The 13,306-nt window shown below is 40.6% G+C and overlaps 1 protein-coding gene across 3 annotated transcripts in view; it reads left to right on the forward strand.

Annotated features, from left to right (window-relative positions):
- The window catches only part of LOC132379021 (GTP-binding protein SAR1a), a 35,964-nt gene that overhangs the window by 3,696 nt on the left and 18,962 nt on the right, over positions 1-13,306 (forward strand). For all 3 annotated transcript variants that reach the window (XM_059946471.1, XM_059946470.1, XM_059946472.1), the window contains exons 2-3: positions 6,529-6,603; positions 9,886-10,005. In XM_059946471.1, the coding sequence (XP_059802454.1) occupies positions 6,546-6,603; positions 9,886-10,005 (178 nt within the window). In that variant the 5' untranslated portion in view covers positions 6,529-6,545. The remainder of the gene's footprint in view (positions 1-6,528; positions 6,604-9,885; positions 10,006-13,306) is intronic.

A 13,306-nucleotide genomic window follows, 5' to 3' on the forward strand; every position in this document is an offset into this window, starting at 1 on the left:
GCCTAAATCGATCATGGTGAAGGTCTTATCTTGAAAGAGTCAATGGCTCAATCTCTCATTGCATCAACACCTACAAAATATTTTTTGTGTATCTTTCGTGTGATTTTCTGACATACATTGTTCACCATCATCCAGGTCTTGACAGCAGCTGAACAGTGATTCCTGGTGAGCACTACCATTAATAGTTGCCCTCATAGCTAATTCTTTCTGTAAGGTGAAAGTTTTGGTGTGGCAGATTGTTTGGCGCATAATAGACAATAGACAATAGGTGCAGAAGTAGACCATTCGGTCCCTCGAGTCTGCACCGCCATTCTGAGATCATGGCTGATCATTCACTATCAATACCCAGTCCCTGCCTTGTCCCCATATCCCTTGATTCCCCTATCCATCAGATATCTATCTAGCTCCTTCTTGAAAGCATCCAGAGAATTGGCCTCCACCGTCTTCCGAGGCAGTGCATTCCACACCTCCACAACTCTCTGGGAGAAGAAGATTTTCCTCAAAACAGTTTTAAATAACTGACCTCTTATTCTCAATCCATGCTCTCTGGTACTGGACTCTCCCAACATCTTGAACATATTTCCTGCCTCAATCCTATCAAATCCTTTAATTATTTTATACGTTTCAATCAGATCCCCTCTCAATCTCCTCAATTCCAGTGTGTACAAGCCTAATCTCTCCAATCTCTCTGCGTAAGACAGCCCTGCCATCTCAGGAATCAACCTAGTGAATCTACACTGCACTTCCTCAATTGCCAGAATATCCTTCCTTAAACCTGGAAACCAAAACTGTACACAATATTTCAGGTGTGGTCTCACCAGGGCCCTGTACAAATGCAAAAGAACATCCTTGCTCTTGTACTCAATTCCCCTTGTAATAAAGGCAAACATTCCATTTGCCCTCTTCACTGCCTTTTGCACTTGCTCATTCACCTTCATTGACTGATGAACCAGGACTCCTAGGTCTCTTTGCATTTCTCCCTTACCTAACTCTACACCGTTCAGACAATACTCTGCCCTCTTGTTCCTGCTTCCAAAGTGGATAACTTCACATTTATTCACATTGAATGACATCTGCCAAGTATCTGCCCACTCACCCAGCCTATCCAAGTCTCCCTGTATTCTCCTAACGTCCTCTTCGCATGTCACACTGCCACCCAGTTTAGTATCGTCAGCAAACTTGCTGATATAGTTTTCAATGCCCTCATCTAAATCGTTGACATAAATCGTAAAGAGCTGTGGTCCCAATACAGAGCCCTGTGGTACCCCACTAGTCACCTCCAGCCAGTCCGAGAAACACCCATTCACTGCTACCCTTTGCTTTCTATCTGCCAACCAGTTTTCTATCCATGTTGAAACCCTGCCCCCAATGCCATGAGCTCTGATTTTACTCACCAATCTCCTATGTGGCACCTTATCAAATGCCTTCTGAAAATCTAGGTACACTATATCCACTGGCTTACCCTCGTCTAACATCCTTGTTACACCCTCAAAAAACTCCAACAGATTAGTCAAGCATGATTTGCCCTTGGTAAATCCATGCTGGCTTGGCCTAATCCTATTACTGCCATCAAGATATGCCACTATTTCGACCTTAATAATGGACTCAAGCATCTTTCCCACGACTGACGTTAGGCTAACGGCGATAGTTCTCCGTTTTCTCCTTCCCTCCCTTCTTGAAAAGTGGGATAACATTAGCCACTCTCCAATCTTCAGGAACTGATCCTGAATCTAAGGAACATTGGAAAATGATTACCATCCGCAATTTCTTGGGCCACCTCTTTTAGAACCCTTGGATGCAGACCATCTGGACCCGGGGATTTATTAGCCTTCAGTCCTATCAGTCTACTCATCACAGTTTCTTTCCTAATGTCAATCTGTTTCAATTCCTCTGATATCTTATGACCCTGGCCCATCCATACATCTGGGAGATTGCTTGTGTCCTCCCTGGTGAAGACAGATCTAAAGTACATATTAAATTCTGTTGCCATTTCCCTGTTTCCCTTAACAATTTCTCCCAATTCATTCTTCAAGGGGCCAACATTGTTCTTAACTATCTTCTTTGTTTTCACATAGCTAAAAAAGCTTTTGCTATCCCCTTTTATATTCTTGGCTAGACTGAGCTCATACCTGATTTTTTTCTCTCCATATTTCCTTTTCAGTTAAGATCTGCTGTTCCTTAAAACTTTCCCAATCATCTGTATTCCCACTCATCTTAGCCCTGTCATACTTCTTTTTCTTTAATGCTATACAATCTCTGACTTCCTTTGTCAACCACTGTGGCCCCTTTCCCCTCTTTGAATCCTTCCTTCTCATTGGAATGAACTGCTTTTGCATCTTTTGTATTATTCCCAAGAATATCTGCCACTGCTGATCCACTGTCTTTCCTGCCAGGGCATCTGCCCATTTAACTTTGGCCAGCTCTTCCCTCATGGCTCCGTAGTCTCCTTTATTTAATTGCAACACTGACACCTCTGATCTGCCCTTATCCCTCTCAAATTGTAGATAAAAACTTATCCTGTTATGATCACTACTTCCTAATGGCTCCTTTACTTCAAGATCACTTATCAATTCCTGTTCATTACACATCACCAAGTCCAAAATAGCCTCGTTCCTGGTTGGCTCAAGCACAAGCTGTTCCAAAAATACATCCCTTAGACACTTCACAAACTCCCTATCCTGGGGTCCAGCACCTACCTGATTCTTCCAGTTCACCTGCATGTCGAAATCTCCCATAACGACTGCATTACCTTTAGCACGTGCCAATGTTAACTCTCTAATCAACTTGTACCCAATATCCACGCTACTGTTTGGGGGCCTGTACACAACACCCAATAGGGTCTTTTTACCCTTACTGTTCCTCAGCTCAATCCACACAGACTCTACTTCCCCTGTTCCTAAGTCACCCTTTGCTAAGGACTGAAACTCATTCCTCACCAACAGGGCCACCCCACCCCCTCTTCCCATATTTCTGTCTCTACGATAGCACGTATACCCTGCCAAATTCCAATTAAGTTAATTTTGTAGGCCACTGTGAAAGGTTCAGTCATTGGTGAGACAGCACCTTCATTCCTATCAGCAGCACTATATTTCCTGGACATTTTTCCACATTGCAAAGAACATCTCCTACTGTCACTTCTGGCACTTTGCTTACAACTGATGTTAAAATCGTGGGTGTATAATTTTTTGATTGAGACGTAATTTAGATATTTATCTCATATGGGTGTACTTTTAACCTCACTCTAGTATTTGAGTGCAATTCCAGCAAAAGAAAAAGGGCAAAGTTAAATGTTGGTACCTTCCTGTACACCCAAAGCACCTTACAGCAAAGGGTTGAAACAAGGCAGCCAATTTTTGCACAAGCTTGATAAATATTGATAAGGACAGCAAAGGTAACTCACCCACTGTTCATTGAAATAGTGGTGTGTGATCTTTTGTACATACCTGAGAAGGGAGATGAGACTTAATGCCTCAACTGAAAGGCAACACCTCCAATCGTGCAGTGTTTACTCTGCTTACATTTTTGTTTTCATGTCCCTGGGGACAGCACGTTAGTGTAGCCATTAGCGCAACACTTTACAGTGCTCCAGCTGTAAGATTGGAATTCAATTCCCACCACTGTCTTAAGGAGTTCCCGTCACTGCACAGGTTGCCTTTCAGGTTCTCTGGTTTCCTCCCACATTCCAGAAAGGAGAAGTTAGTGTTAGAGAGTTGTGAGCATGCTATGTGGGCTGCCTAGCATTATCCTTCCTTATTTGATTTGACCGAAGCGATGCATTTCACTGTATGCTTCGATGTACATGTGACAAATAAAGCTAATCTAATCTAATATCAATACTGGAATGAGGTCTTCAGACTTGAGGAGAGAACAATTAACTGGTCCTGGCTCATGTGAAGTGGATGATTAACAATCCCATTCCATTCCAGAGATGGTGTGACCTGAGCCAGGATCTCATCAGCTCAAAGGCCCTAATTATTATAATGACCATTTTCAAGTTCGGTCTTAGACAGTCCCTTGATAACGAGAGTGACTTGCTTCTCTAAGGCTGCTAGGTGGTCCTTTGTAAATGGTTACAAATGGTGCTGGATCCTGTGTTTGGTAAGTTGTGTATTCCTCCCATTATCTGCCCTTAGTTCTCTTATTGTACAGACTTGGGTTTCAAATGTCTTCCAGGATGTACACAAGAAAATAGTAGCTGGCCATTTGCCCTGCCTTTCAATATGATAATGGCAGATCTATCCCAGACCTCAACACTTCTCTGCCAGATCCTACAAAAGTGTACCTCCCTCCACGTTAACTACTTCTAATGAGCTAGCCTCCTATTCTGTGGGGTAGAAAGTTCCAGAGATTTGCGACCCTCTGCAAGAAAATAAAATCTACGCAGTTGGTTTTCAATGACTGTAACCTTTTTCTTGAAACCATGTTCCCATTGTTTGCGATTCTCCCGCTAGTGAAACCTGCCTCCTTAGGAATTTACATGATTCAATAAGATCAGGTCTTATTTTTCTAAGTCCAAAGTGTCAGACTCAGCCTGTTTAGTCTGTGTTGATAAGACAATCTTCTCTTCCCAGGAATTAGCCTGGTAAGTCCCCTTTGGATTTCCTCCAATGTAACCTTATCCATTTTATGCTACTAAATTCTTTCTGTGTTGAGTCAACACACGCCAACAAAACCCAGGAGTTAGTGAGGATTTTGCAATTTTGTTTCCAAGAATAGTTTAAAATATTTTCAGTCATGATGGAAGGTCTCGGCCTGAAACTTCCAACTGTTTATTTCCCTACATTGATGCTGATTAACCTGCATTTTGTGTGTGCTTTTCAAGATTTCCAGCGTCTGCAGAATCTTTTTGTGTTTTTGAATTATTTTCTGATTTCCCAGAAACTTTTTCATGTGATGGAGTTTGAAGTATAGTCCTTGTTTCAGCAGCCTGGTGACAGGCATGCAATGTGGCCCACTTGCAACACCGGCCTGGATGTGATCAGAACTTCGAAGTTCACCCAGAAGACTCTGATTTGCCTAACCCGCCAGTTGGAAGGATAGCTTGATGGAATCTCTGGCACCCCCCACCGCCACCAATTAAATTGCTAAAAGATACCTGCATCTGCTCCCATATCCATTTCAAAGTTCATAAGTTCAAAGTAAATTTATTATCAAAGTACATGTATGTCACCAAATACTACCCAGAGATTCATTTTCTGGTGGGCGTTCACAGTAAATACAAAGATGCACAATAGATTGAATGAAAGCTGCACACAAAGAAAAACAATGTGCAAAAGACAATAAGTTGTTCAAGAACAAAAAAGAAAATACTCATAAATATGCCGTAAATATTGAGAACATGAGTTGTATTGTCCTTGAAAGTGAGTCCATAGGTTGTGGAATCAGTTCAGTGAAGTTATCGATGCTGGTTTAAGAACCTGATAATTGAGTGTAATAGCTTTTCCTGAACTTAGTGGTGGGGACCTAATGTTCCTGGACTTCCTTCCCAATGGCAGCAACAAGAAGAGAGCACTTTCTACCCCTTTGGATCTACAGCAGATCCAGTCTGACCCTAGCACTGTAAACTTTACCTATCAAAATAGGTCTGTTTTAATTTACACATACAAAATGCTGACGAAGGGTCTTGGCCCGAAAAATCGACTGTCCTTCTGCTGCCTGGCCTGCTGCGTTCCACCAACATTTTGTGTGTGTTGCTTGAATTTCCACTATCTGCAGATTTCCTCGTGTTTCTGTTTTAATTTAGTTTGTCACTGAACATTGCATAATAATTGTTTTTATTTTAAACCCCAGTGTTAATTTCTTTTGACTCTTAAATCACAAATGTCTTTTTGCATAAGCAAAACAAAGCACTTTAAAGCATTATAAATTGCTGCAATTATTTCGCTTTTGCTGGAGCCAGCCACTCCCATCAATTTCTTTGTCTGCCTGCTTTGTAAATTTAAGCTTTTATGGAGATGTAGGACTTGTAAAGAAAAGTTGCTGTGTAATGAACCAAAATTAATTTTATGATGAAGAATGTGTTTGGAATATTTGAACTTGCAGAAGGCATTAGATAAGCCTTTTCAGGACAATATTGACACTAAGGCGAATTCCAGGACTGATTAGGAGAATGAAAAGAAATGCTTGGTAAATAGTATTGATTTCTGCTGGTTGAGGATGTCTGGAATCAGGGACAGTCTTAAAATCAAGCCCAGGCCTTAAAGTTGCAAAGTTTGGAGATGTTTCTTTATCCAAAGGGTCATACAGTTCTACAGGTAATGATGTATAGCTTTCTCTCCCATTAAATAGCAATCAATTAACTAGTTTAATAGTTTTATATCTGAAATTGATAACTGGTTGGACAGATGAGGAATATTAATCCAAACCAGGTGATTGGAGTTCAGATATAAACCAGCCATGATCACAATAAATCGTACAATAGACTTAAAGGGGTGAATGGCTTCTTCATGCTCTTGTGACAATTTGACACAAAATATTTGACTTCCAGGGAAAAGACAGTTAACTGAACTGGTCTTTTGCCTTTTGTAGGTCTGTCTGATTCAGCAATGTCGGGCTTACTCGACTGGCTGTACAATGGATTCACCAGCATGCTACAGTTCCTGGGTAAGTAGCAGCAAGTTTCATTTCCCGCTGTTGTTCTCTTCCCCTGAATTTGGTGACTGCAGTTTATGGATTGAATTTGTACAGAAGTAATTTTAATTATTTGTAACCTTAATCTGGCTCTGGGAGCATGAGACTTCATTAGCTTTGGCATTATTAACTATAGATTTGGCAGCATTCATGACTTAATTCCATTGTTGTATAAGCCTAGTTTTATAAAATGTCATATGTTATAAACTTTTGCTAAGCATGGCTTGAGAAAGCTTTTTCAATTCTCAAAATATTAAAAATAGATATTAAACAGTTAATAATTTATATAAATCACTTGTAAATTATATAAGTATAAATTGCAAAGTATTGTAATTCTTTTCATGTTGGGATTGATGGCTTTCTTTCAACTACTAATATGGTTTTCAGTATTCTATGGCTATCTGGAGAAGACACGTTTCAGAGTTGTATTCTGCATACATACTTTGATAATAAAATGAACTTTTGAACCTTTTTGAACTTTTAATTATAAATTATTTCCAATCTATTAATGTTTGAATAGCAGCAGAACACTACTTTTCCATTCACAAAGGGAATATATCTGAGAAGGTGGTCAGTGGTGTTAAGTTGTTTATGAAACCATCTGGTTGATTGATTAATGAGAACAGTTAGGGAACGAGAAAACAAATGTGTTAAAGCCGTGAAATTCTGATTCGAACAGTTGCAGAGAACCAAAAAGTGAACGTTGGAAATGGTCAAAGTTCATTGTCATATGTACAAGTGTACAAGTGTGTGCTCTCTTCACCACAGTATCATATACAATATTCACAAGAAAAACATAAATTACACAAAATAGTACAATTACAAACACAATTAGACAAAAAATTATAGCGCAAGGTGGTCATAGTGTTGCTGTAGTGAGGTGGTGATTATGGTTGTGTGGGTTGATTCAAGAACTGAATTGTTGAAGGGAAGTAGCTGTTCTTGAACTTGGTGTGAGTCTTAAGGCTTCTGTACCTCCTGCCTGATGGCAGCTGCCCAACTTAATAATTTTTGTCTGTAGAGAGAAAATAAAGACAGGTAATATGGCAGGGAGATAATCCTTGAGTAGAACTGGATAAAGAGATGGAGAGTTACTTCAAATTCTTGTATTCTGTATTGACTCTCGCGGAAGATGGGGTACTGTTCCTCAACTTTGTAAAACAGAAAGCCACCAACAGATACCTCAGAGTGGAAGAGACATGGAGAATTAAAAGGAGAAGCAACTGGAATCTTAATGTTAGTCCTGTGGATTGAGCAAAAGTGATCTGAAAAGTGATTGCTCAGTCTGCATTTGGTCTCTCTATATTAGAGGGGACAATATTGTTAGTACTGAGTAGAATATATTAGACTGGAGGAGGTGTTTCAAGGATGAGGTAAAAGAGCAGGTATAGTTCCTTCAGAGGTATGGGAAATTGCAAAGAGGAGTAGTTGATTGACATGGAAGATTAGATCAGGAAATTATATATGTCATAACTGGGGAAACTGTTCTAGCATTGGCGAAGAAAAAGAGGTGAAGGTACACAAAATTGAGATGTTCTGTAAAATCTCTGCCAACTATTGTAAAGGGGAAGCCTTGGTTAGGGGAGAAGGAAGTTATTTTAGGCATCTGTGTAGTAAGTTTTGTCATTGGAACAGATGTGACAGAGATGGAAGAACAGGGAACGTGCAATAGAGTCCTTACAGGAAATGGTGGGAGGGTGTATAGTCATGGTAACTGTGGACCTTTAATGGGTATTGTCATTTAGTCCATCCCCTGAAGCAGAGACAAAAGTTCAGGAAGGGAAGAAACAGGAGGATCATGTGAAGGTGAGAGATGGAAATTAGCAGCAGAGGTCTTAAGTTTTGAATGAGTGCAGAAAGCAACAGCAATGGAGTTATCAACGTACTTTGGGAGAGAACCTGAGTAGAAGAATTTTAGAGAAGGGTAAGTATAATTTGCACTTAAATAAGATGTATAATTTAATTAGGCAGCATGGCCATGTAGCGGTTAGCGTAAGGCATTATAAAGCCAGTGATCAGCGATCGTGGTCCAGTTCCTGCCTCTGTGTGTAAGGAATTTGTATGCTCTCCTTGCGACAGCTTATGTTTCTTCAGGGTGGTCAGGATTCTTCCCACATTCCAAAGACATACAGGTTAGTAAGTTGCGGGCATGCTATGCTGGCACCAAAGCATGGTGACATTTGTGGACTACCCCCAGCTCAATCTCAGACTATGTTGGTTGCCGATGCAAATAATGCACTTCACTGGTATGTTTCAATATTTATGTGACAAATAAAACTAATCTTTAATTTGGGCCTTAGCTGCATCTTTGATCCAGAGGAAGTTGAGCTGAAGGAGAAGTTGTTAAGTGCGAGAATGTTTAGCCAGGTGAGCCCCAGACGTGTCATGGATGTGTAGAGGGACTATATATCCATGATAAAGATAAGCCAGATGGAATCAGAAAATTGATAACTGTATAAGTGAAAGGAGTGTATCGGAGGTGGACATGCGTGTAAGCAGCAAGGAATTGGATCAGTGATGGAGCTGGTTGAAAGAACTGAGTTTGCTGGTACTAAACCAGGCTAAAACAATGGCTCTGTTTGGGTTCTGTTAGTGGATCCTGCAGAAGATTTAGTGCCTGCTGTATGAGGTTGGGAAGGTTATGATATGGAGATTGTGGAGGGAAAATTGTGTGAGGAAATGGAGTCCAAAAATGTCTGGCTCGACATTCAGTGGTGGGTTTATGGTCCAGAGGGATGTTTAAGAAAGTATCTGAGAGCCGATGTTTGAGGAAACACCTAGAGAAAACCCACAGACGTTGTTCACACTGTTGCTGGCAGGTTTGAAGATATTAGAGTTGCACCTAAGTGAGCAGAGCTTTGCAGGTTCAGAAGGAGCACAGGTCAGATTTGAGTAAGGTGGAAAAATCAACACTATTAATGTTGCATGGACAGTTGATAATATGTAGATCTGGAGAAGGCAAGAGGGAGCAGTCCAAATCAATCAGAAACTCTGGAAATGTGAGAAAGGATCCACAGTCGGGTGAAAACTCAAGGGTAAAGAAATTGGTATGAAGATAATGTAGAGCCAAATGTCATGCCAGATTCTGAATTCATGAGGATTGAGAAGTGGAGCATAATGCTGAGACCTAATGATGAAAATCTGATCAAGTGATTTTAAATAAGGATTAAATACTCAAAAAATTATGCCTTGGAGTTAAAATAATTGCCTACCTAAATTAGCTGTAGTAAATGCTGTGTTGTTTTCTTTTCCCAGGTTTATATAAGAAATCGGGAAAATTGGTTTTCCTAGGCTTGGACAATGCTGGGAAAACCACCTTATTACACATGCTGAAAGATAACAGGCTGGGGCAGCATGTTCCAACATTGCATCCCAGTAAGTATCAAAGTATAGCTCAATGTCCACGAGTCCCAGGATCTCCCCCTGCAAGAACTGCGCACTTTTCTTGCTGATACCTCATTCTGCCTCCATATAGTTTGTGTATTTATCATATTCTTTGTTAATGGTTAGTAGACAAAGCAAGCACTACAAAGGACAGTAGCCAACTTCAGGCTTAGCCCCTGAGCCTTGACAAGACTGTGGCTTAACTATTTGATCAGTAGGGTCTGTTAGTTGTAATAAACTGGGACAAATTCAGATTGAAAACAGAAAATGCTGGATAAGCCCAGCAGATCAAACAACATCTGTGGACTGAGAAACAGTTTATTTGAGTCTGCAACATTTTATGTGAAAAATTACAGGCCCAAAATGTTGACTAATGCAGGCAGCATCTCTTCCCATAGATACTGCCTGCCCTGCTGAGTTTTTAATTTGGATTTTCTGTACCTGCAGTTTTTAATTTTTCTGTGGATGGCAGAGTAGCATAATGATCAGCAGAATGCTTTACAGTGCCAGCGATCAGGGTCAATTCCCACTGCTGTCTCTAAGGAGTTTGTATATTCTTCCATGAATGCATGGGTTTCCTCCCACATTCTAAAGGCTTATGGAGTTGTGGGCATGCTATGTTGGCTTAAGATAAATGTTTTTATTTTAGATTTCCAGTATCTGCGGCAGTTTCTTTTTCAATTTTCACGCACTCTTAACATGCCGTAAGCCTAATGACATTTGCAGGCTGCCTCCAGCTTGTCCTCGGACTGCATTGGTCATTAATGCAAAACTGCACATTTCAGTGTGACAAGTAAAACTTATTTTATCATACTTAAATATTCAAGTTAATCCAATGTTATACTGCAGGCCTGTAGGATTTATATTTATATTATCGGCAAAGGCAGAAAGCTTGTATGCTTGTGGATTTGAATCATTTGAATCATTCTGATGAAAAAGAACTTGATTCTTGGTACTAAATTAGCAGGTCAAAATGGTAGGTGGAATGGTTGGTTAGATCTGTGGCATTCAAGTCTGGTGAGCCAGGCCTGTACCAGAAAACAGGTAAGATTTGCGGAGGACTATTTCAAGGGCAAAGAGTCATAATCAAACGAAGTTGAAGGCAACTTGGGATGTACGACAACTCTGGCAAGGTTTGCAAGACATTACTTCCTGCAAAGCAAAACCCAATAGCATGAATAGCAGTGATGCTTCACTACCAGATGAACTCAACGCCTCCTCACTGACGATCAATATTGTTGGTAGAATCTCAGATGGTGTCGAGAGGGCATACAGGAGTGAGATGTGCCAACTAGTGCTTCAACAACCTGGCACTCAACGTCAGTAAGACGAAAGAGCTGATTGTGGACTTCAGGAAGGGTAAAACGAAGGAATACATACCAATCCTCATAGAGGATCAGAAGTGGAGAGTGAGCAGTTTCAAGTTCCTGGGTAAGATCTCTGAGGACCTAACCTGGTCCCAACATATCAATGCAGTTATAAAGAAGGCAAGACAGCGACTATACTTCATTAGGATTTTGAAGAGATTTGGTATGTCAACAAATACACACAAAAATTTCTGTAGATGTACCGTGAAGAGCATTCTTTCAGGCTGCATCACTGTCTGGTTTAGGGAGGGGGTGGGGGGGTACTGCACAAGATGAAAGAAGCTGCAGAGGGTTTTAAATTTAGTCGACTCCATCTTGGGTACTCGCCTACACAGTGCCCAGGACATCTTCAAGGAGCAGTGTTTCAAAAAGGCATCATCTGTTATTAAGGACCTCCAGCACCCTGGGCATATCCTTTTCTGACTGTTACCATCAGGTAGGAGGTACAGAAGCCTGAAGGCACATACTCAGCGATTCAGGAACAGCTTCTTCCCCTCTGCCATCTGATTCCTAAATGGACATTGAATCCATGAACACTACTTCACTTTTTTAATATATATTATTTCTGTTTTTTGCATGATTTTTAATCTATTCAATATACATATACTGTAATTGATTTACTTTTTTTTTCTACATTATGTATTGCATTGAACTGCTGCTGCTAAGTTAACAAATTTTACGACACATGCTGGTGATAATAAATCTGATTCTGGGGCTGACCCAGAAAAGCCCTGTGGGTGATAAAAAGAATAGACTTGGTATTCTCCTACTGGCAGTTGGAGGAATGGATCTGGTATAACTTGGATATGATGCCATTAAACAACTATGAATTTCTGTTTTACTGGCACCTCTAACAACACAAAAAAACCATGCCATTCCCATAAGAATTGGAACAAATGGCCAAGAGTTTGGCCAGATATGATTTTTAATGAGGATTTTAAAAGCAAGGCTTGAGGAGTGAATTTCAGAGCTTAGCAACTGAGGAGTTTGAAGTCAGTGGCAGAGCAAATTGGGTGTGATCAAGAATGGGGCTGATTAACATATTGAATTCAAGTAGTACATAGTTGGGTTTAAGGCTGGAGGAGAGAGATCATGAACAAGTCTAAAAACAGATGCAGATATTAAAATTGATGTGTTCCTTAATCTGGAGTCAGTGCAGATCGGGAGAGAGAGGATATGAGTTGGGATACAGATAAGAGTTCTGCAGATCTAGGGTTAATAAGTGACCACTGTGTCTGACTCCGATCCTTTGCCCAGGTGGCTGCAAACAGGTGACGCTGCAGCATGAGGCCTAGTTCTTGCTACGACCAAGGCCACGCAGCTCTTCTGCCACTCACCAATAAACCGTTGTCCAACAGGGTCTTGCAATCACAAGATGATCGCTCCCTGTTAGACTGCACACCTTCCTTCGCTCATTGATGCCTCTCTGTCATAGGCAGCATCACAGTCCACACCAACTCCTGTTCCTTCAGTTTCTCCACCAATGAGCAACTCGCTAATGGGTATACCTGCAGTACTTTAGGTTCTTAATGTCCAGTAGGGTCTTGCAATCGTAAAAAAGTACACTTAAAAAAGACACCACCACCTTTGTTTGATCCCATAGAAGCTGCTGCATCAGACCCCGCCACTATCTTACCGGAAGATGGGTATCCTGTACTAACCTTCTGTTTAGCAGGGTATTTAATAGCAGTTCTTATTAAAGTAAAATTCCAAGAAAATTAACATAAATTTTGGAAGGTTATCATGTTTTTACATACGAATTTTCTCTCCAGCCTCTTGACTCATCAATTGTCTCTGATTTTGCTCACAGTCGAGCAAATAACATAATGGTCAGAGAAGCAATTCTACACATTAATGTGAGGATCTAGAGTCCCTTGCTGCTCTATCAGGCTTTGTAGCTTCCAACATAATGTCCTCAAAAGGTT

This window comes from Hypanus sabinus, chromosome 21 (assembly GCF_030144855.1).
Source record: "Hypanus sabinus isolate sHypSab1 chromosome 21, sHypSab1.hap1, whole genome shotgun sequence".
Classification (NCBI taxonomy): domain Eukaryota; kingdom Metazoa; phylum Chordata; class Chondrichthyes; order Myliobatiformes; family Dasyatidae; genus Hypanus; species Hypanus sabinus.